Below are 6,905 nucleotides of genomic sequence, written 5' to 3' on the forward strand. Positions count from 1 at the left end.
TTTCCCATGCATCTATTTAGATTGAGCTAATAATAGTCACATTTATTTGTAGGTTTCGGTGCTTTACTCTTTATCCCAGCGATTATTACTTGTATGGAACTATTTATATGCCCACATAATCATGATTCTTTGTTGACCACCATTGAATTAGTTTATATAACTAAAGTTGTTCAAGAATATGAAATATTTATGATGATAATTATTATTAGGAGAAAGTATTGGTTCTTCAGCGGATATTTCTCTCACATTGATTCGCCCGCGTATTTATTGGCCCGCACTGACAATCATAAGGTGCCGATGGTCTTGCAATAGATTGCAATATCTGAAACTCTGCGCATCATTATTAACTTTTTCATCCCTATCTTGACGTTTGGTTGCTCCAGAAGAAATGGATTGATTAAGTTCGGCAATAATTTTGAGTAGAATCCAGTGTGCTTCATGTAGCTGCATGTACTGCAGGACGTTCTTGAGACTCGAAAAGTTGTAATACGAAATCTCGGGCAAAGACTATGGTCGCATCGTAGTGCAGGGCGTTCCAAAGATTTTTTAAAGCAATTATCTCTTTCAATAGTACCGATACAATACAACTATGGTCGTGTTGTCACGCTTATGTTGCTGCCATTTTTTTTGCTTCTTTAAGGAAGGTTAATGCGAGACATAGATGGTAACGTGAATTTTTATGTCATGCGGACTATGTATTTAACTTGGATAGTTTAGAATATTGCATCTCATTAAATTGGACATGGACTCTTTTGTCCAATTTAGATCGTTAAATCTTCATTAAATCGAATGGTGTAAATCCTATACACAAATATTATTTAGATCTTCGTTAATTTGGAGTATTTATTTACTTTATTTGCCATGAAACTCAAATCTGGGTTTTTATTATTGCATTTGATACTATTTATTTAGTTATTTTCCTTCTTAATATGATTCATAATCACTACACACATCAATAATAATTTTTTTATTCTAGTTCTTGCATTTATCTATTGATTAGTCATATTTGATGCCAATTTTTTATACGTTTAATTTTATTTTAGCTATTTGGCTAATAATATTTTTTTTGTCGAGTGCCAATTCTAATTTTCTTAATTTTATAATTCCGAATTTGCCTATTTAGTAATTGTATTCAACATGGACTCTTTGGTTAAGTCCTAATATTCTTATTTTTAATTCCAAATTAAGCTATTTACTAATATATTTGGCATGGACTCTTTGTCATGTCCTGATTTTTATAATTTTTATAATTCAAAATTAGTTATTTATTAATCGTATTTAATATGGACTCTTGAGTTAGTTTGAACCGTTAGATCTTCATAAAATCCAATAGTGCAAATCCTTCTTGTTTTTAGATTAACGTAGGGATTTCTAGACCCTCTCGACGAACGTGGTGGCTTGTTTTAACACTCCCTTAATAATATAATAGAATTTATACTTTTAATTTTAAATTTAGCTATTCAGCTAATATTAATTTTTGTCTAGTGCTAATGCTAATTTTTTTTAATTTGATAATTCAGAATTTTCCTATTTAGTAATTGTATTCAACATGGACTCCTTGGTTAAGCTCTAATTTACTCATTTTTATAATTCTGAATTAAACTAATTACTAATAGTATTCAGCATGGACTCTTTGCTATGTCCTAATTTTTCTTAATTTTTTAAATCCAAAATTAGCTATTTTTTAATCGTATTTAATATGAACTCTTTAGTTAGTTTGAACCGTTAGATCTTCATAAAATTCAATGGTACAAATTCTTCTGTTTTTTATATTAATGTGAGAATTTCTAGATCCTCTCGATAAATATGGTGGCTTCTTTTAACACTCCTACGATAATATAATAGATTGCAAAAGACGGGGGAGCGAAATTCAACACCGACTTACCGCAAAACCATCTTCCCCCTCAAAAGACCAGAAAACCCTCCTCCAACCCGCTGGAAGCGGTCCCCGCGAGCGCGAGACGACCTGTTAGCAAATCCGTAATTAACTCTAATTCCGGCGTCCAATTTGACAGGACACGGATTCGCCCTGGGGAAAGAATACCTAGGCGGCTAGGCCAGGTCTCCGTGTCGGGTCACGGCAATCCAAAGGCCGCACCTTTCGCCTCGGAGGCGCTAGGGTTTCGTTTCCCCCCAATTCGGTCCGCGACAGCACGAGGTACGCACCGAAGATTCAACCCTCCGCACCCCAGATTCGTGGCCTGGCTCCCCTAAATCTATGTGTTTTTTGGGGGTGATTTCTAGGTGATTTTTCTTTGAAGCTGTGACGTGGGAGATGCCGCCGAAGTCTAGGAGAGGCGGCGCCGCCGCGGCGAGGAAGGCGCCGGCAACGAGGGGGCGGGTGGGGAGGGCACAGGCTGCTGCGGAGGAGGCGCCGCTCGTGGAGGAGGTGAAGGAGGCGACCGCCGAGGAGGTGAGGGAGGCGCCCGCCGAGGAGATGAAGGTCTCCGAGGAAGCCCCGAAGATGGTCGAGGAGCCCAAGCGCCAGCCCTCGGCGCCGCCGCTGTCGCAACAGCCGGCGGTGGAGGAGAAAGGCTCCGATGCCACAGCTAACGGTGCCAACCACGCGGAAGGTATTGTGTTCCGCTCCTATTTGTGCATAGGATGCTGATTTCATCTGTGATCTGTGCTATGGCCTGTAAGGATTTAGATTTTTGTTGTAGTGTGTGTGATTGTATTGTATTCTGGTCGAATAGTAGTTCCTTACTTGATTAGCATGAACGCTAGGTAGATTTTGTTCATTCCATTGATGGCGAGTCCAGGATGGGTACTGGATGCATGTGACCAAGAAGTTTCTGTTTTGACAGTGTCGACTTCTGATTTTGCCTAGTTTCATGCAGTAGGATTAATATGACCATTGACCAGACAAGAAAGATTATACTATTGCTGTGATTGTGCAATTTTTTGTTAAGATGACGTAAAGGACCTTATGGTTAACTCAATTTTTTAGATGAGGGAGCTGTGAAAGAAACATATGAAGAAGAGGACAAAGGTGAGCGACTAGAGTTTGAGGACGAACCAGAATACGAAGAGGAGGCTGCTGTGGACTACGATGAGAAAGATTTGGAGCACTATGAAGAGCAATATGAGGATGGTGATGAAGAGGTGGAGTATACTGAAGACGTGGTCGAAGTGGAGACTGATATGGCTGATGAGGAACTTGATGAAGGTGGCTATGATGGCGAGGGGGAAGGATATGAAAATGCTGATGAAGAACATCATGTGGATGTGGATGACGAAGAGCATAGTGAAATGGTCAAAGAGCACCGCAAGCGGAAAGAGTTTGAAGTTTTTGTTGGTGGGCTAGATAAAGATGCAACAGAAAATGACCTTAGGAAGGTTTTTGGTGAAGTTGGTGATATAACTGAAGTTCGTCTGATGATGAATCCTGTCACAAAGAAGAACAAAGGCTTTGCCTTCCTGCAATATGCAACTGTGGAGCAAGCAAGGCGTGCTGTTTCAGAGCTAAAGAATCCGCTGGTTGGTTTTAAGACCTGACTATTTTGTGTGTCTGTCATATCCTTTTCACAAGTGACTTCATGTTTTATTTAATACTTTATTAGGTGCGGGGTAAACAGTGTGGTGTTGCTCCAAGTCATGATAATGATACACTCTTCGTTGGCAATATCTGCAAAACATGGACAAAAGAACATGTAAGATGGTTGATAGTTGTTTTCGTGATTTTTGTTTGCTCCTTTGTTGAAGAAATGACTTGTGTTGGCATTTGCAGTTGAAGGACAAACTGAAGAGTTATGGAGTTGAGAATTTTGATGATTTACTACTGGTAGAGGATAGCAACAATCCAGGAATGAATCGTGGCTATGCTTTGCTCGAGTTTTCTACCCGACCTGAAGCAATGGATGCTTTCAGGATATTGCAGAAAAGGGATGTAGTTTTTGGAGTTGATCGTAGTGCAAAGGTTTCCTTTGCTGATTCCTACCCCCAAGTTGATGATGAAATAATGGCACAGGTGACTAATTTTGCACAGTAATTCCAACTTTAAGTGGCTCTGCGGGTTAAAAAAATTCCTAACATGGATCGCCCATTAGCTCTTGTCCCCAATAGTTTCATATATCTACCATTCATCATTGAAGCTGTTGCATCCTGATTTCTATTGTTTATTATTCAGGTCAGAACTGTATTTATTGATGGCCTTTCTCCCTCATGGGATGAAGACCGAGTTAAGAAATACCTCAAAAAGTATGGAGCTATTGAGAAAGTGGAACTTGCTCGAAATATGCCGGCTGCCAAGAGAAAGGATTTTGGGTTTGTTACCTTTGATACTCATGATAATGCTGTTGCATGTGCCGAAGGGATAAACAATTCTGAGATTGGTGATGGCGATCACAAGGTCTGTTATGCTACTATATTTGCAGCACTCATTTAAATATTTGCTCTACTTTCAATGGCATGTCATCTTGCAAATCTTTCTAATGAGTACAACCATGTGGTTCAGGCAAAAGTAAGAGCTAGATTGTCACGACCCCTACAGCGGCCTCCTAGAATGAAGCATGGGTTAAGAGGAAATTTTAGAGTTGGGCATGGTGCGCCCCGAGGTGGCCGTTTACCGTATGCTCGCCCTCCTCCACCTCGCAGGCCTCCACCACGTCTTGTTCGGCCTGCTGTCAGCCGCTTACCGCCCATCAGGAGCCATCCATTGAAGAGGCCTGTTGATATTAGAGATAGGCGGCCTGTTATGTCAATGCCAGATAGAGCAAGGCGTTTGCCCCCTCCAGAGAGATCTTATGACCGGAGGCCTCCAGGTTTGCAGGCTTTATGTGCATTTGGTTCATTTCTGTTACAGTGTAATGCATTATACCTGTTTCTATTTTCCCACTTTCATTTGTGGACAGCTCCAGTTTACCCAAAGAGAAGTCCAAGGAGAGAATATGTCAGGCGTGACGAGCTTCCTCCTCCAAGGAGCAGAGCTGCACTTGACTACAGTCCAAGAGTTCCAGTTGATAGACGTCCCTCTTTCAGGGATGATTATTCACCCCGGGGATCAGGTTATTCAGACCTAGGTCCACGTAGCGCTCCTCGTCTTTCTGATAGGCGAGCATATCCTGATGATAGTTATGGTGGGAAGTTTGACCGACCTTTACCGGCCTATAGGGAGAGTCGGGGCCGTGATTTTGACACCATTTCTGGATCAAAGCGTCCATATGCCGATATGGTAAGTATGATTTATTTGTTTAAATGTCCAGAACTTGCAGAGTGGTTCTGAATTAACTTAATTGAATTAATGTTCTGTCAAGGATGATGTGCCTCGGTATCAAGACATCACTGTTCGTCAGTCCAAGCCACGGTTGGACTATGATGTTGGTGGTAGCAGTGCTCGATATGGAGATACATATAGTGAGAGGTTGGTGGGCAATTTGAGGTTGCCGTATTGTTTTTTTGCTTTGTGTTTTCTTCTACTCAACATGCTACATATTTTGCACTTAATAGGCCTGGACGATCACATGTGGGATATAGCGGCAGTCGATCTATCTCTGGTCATGATTCAGCATATGGTAGCAGCCGCCATGGCGTGAGTTATGGAGGTATAGTCTTGAAGGCTTTATTATTTGCTAGGGCACCTTTAGTCATGCACTTATTTTAATTTTCATGTCAATTTGCATCAACTCTAGCAGGTTCTGCTAGCGGTGGTGATGCTAGTGGAATGTACTCATCAGGTTACAGTGGTGGCTATGCGTCTCGTGGATCTGATGTGAGTATATTTGAAATATCAACTCCATTTTTACTACCCTGGTTTGGTTTTCCCGATTCATTTTATTTTTCGATTTGGGCAGGTTGGTGGGAGTTCATATTCATCACTTTACTCGGGCCGTAATTTAGGTAGCAGCAGTGGTGGCTACTATGGGGGTAGCAGTTCCAGTTCATATTACTAAGGTGCAAATCTCATTTATATTTTCTTACCCCCCCCCCCCCCCACACACACACACACAAAAAAAAAAGTTTGTTCATTGTGCATAATTTATTTTGGGTCCCATTTATTTTCACCACTCCCTCTTTCGCTGTCACATCATGGTGCTAATTGTAATGCTGGGGGTGGCAAATGTTTCCACATGTGTCAAAAGATGTGGGAAGTCCGGATCAACAATGAATTAATTTAATGACACAGATTTGGCATCGCATCGTCTTTGTGGAACAGATTTGGCATCGTAGGAGTTGGTGTAGGCCTGCATTGTATGGAGCTTCTGAATTTGAGGCCTACAGATCTGGAAAAGAAGTGCCAAGTGCTCAAGTCTGGGCAATATTTTCAAATAAGACATGTTCAAAGAAGCCAGAGACATCGAGTTGGTTGAAGCAGTAGTCCGGAGGATGTCTGGCTTGTTTATGTAATGTAAGGATTTGCTTTATTTGGTCAAGAGTTATGAACATAAGGGCCAGCTATGGTGTTTTATAAGTGTTTCGACATGTTTACTTCCAGTGTTTCTATAACCTTATTGAGACAGATATGGAGTGTACTTTGAGGTAGTTTCTGCAATTCAAGGTTTTTGGAGATTCCATCTTGTGATGTGCGGGCCAAAGATCAGACTTACAAATGAAGCTCTACAAGCAGTGCTTCTTGTAAGGCTCTAGTTTCTGAAAACCTTCTCTCCTTAGATTGCTTCACCTGTTCTCTAGAGGATCAATATTTGGACAGAATGTTGATTTGGCAAGACCTAAATTCTGGACCCCTTCCATGTTGGATTCCATGGTGCTATCGGTTGCTGAAATTTGAGAGAAACTGCTTGTGTGGCTGATTAGTTCTTTCACCAAGCAGTTACTTTGGCGTCCCCAAAGTTTAAGATAACAGAATTTGCAGCAAATGGACATTTGAAATTTGAGTATATTCCCTGCAATACTTTTGACGTTATAGAACACATTACACAAGGCACCAGGTAAACAAGCAGTGCCAA

At 41.0% G+C, this 6,905-nt stretch overlaps 1 protein-coding gene across 7 annotated transcripts; it reads left to right on the forward strand.

Moving 5' to 3' along the window:
- The first annotated feature begins 2,000 nt into the window (after window positions 1–2,000).
- On the forward strand, window positions 2,001–6,520 carry LOC120683221 (nucleolin-like). Of its 7 annotated transcripts, none has more exons than XM_039965254.1 (13): window positions 2,001–2,158; window positions 2,245–2,573; window positions 2,951–3,480; window positions 3,564–3,653; window positions 3,731–3,970; window positions 4,130–4,351; window positions 4,457–4,763; window positions 4,854–5,173; window positions 5,256–5,362; window positions 5,449–5,543; window positions 5,631–5,710; window positions 5,793–5,892; window positions 6,155–6,520. In XM_039965254.1, the coding sequence occupies exons 2-12, from the start codon at window positions 2,276–2,278 to the stop codon at window positions 5,889–5,891; spliced, it is 2,388 nt and encodes a 795-aa protein (XP_039821188.1). In that variant the 5' UTR covers window positions 2,001–2,158; window positions 2,245–2,275; the 3' UTR covers window position 5,892; window positions 6,155–6,520. The 7 variants fall into 7 exon arrangements, with proteins under 7 accessions (XP_039821188.1, XP_039821189.1, XP_039821187.1 ...); XM_039965255.1 differs by having other exon boundaries at window positions 5,634–5,710; window positions 6,155–6,490; XM_039965256.1 differs by having other exon boundaries at window positions 2,053–2,158; window positions 2,262–2,573; window positions 5,634–5,710; window positions 6,155–6,512.
- Window positions 6,521–6,905: the final 385 nt, after the last annotated feature.

This window comes from Panicum virgatum, chromosome 7N, assembly GCF_016808335.1.
Source record: "Panicum virgatum strain AP13 chromosome 7N, P.virgatum_v5, whole genome shotgun sequence".
NCBI lineage: Eukaryota > Viridiplantae > Streptophyta > Magnoliopsida > Poales > Poaceae > Panicum > Panicum virgatum.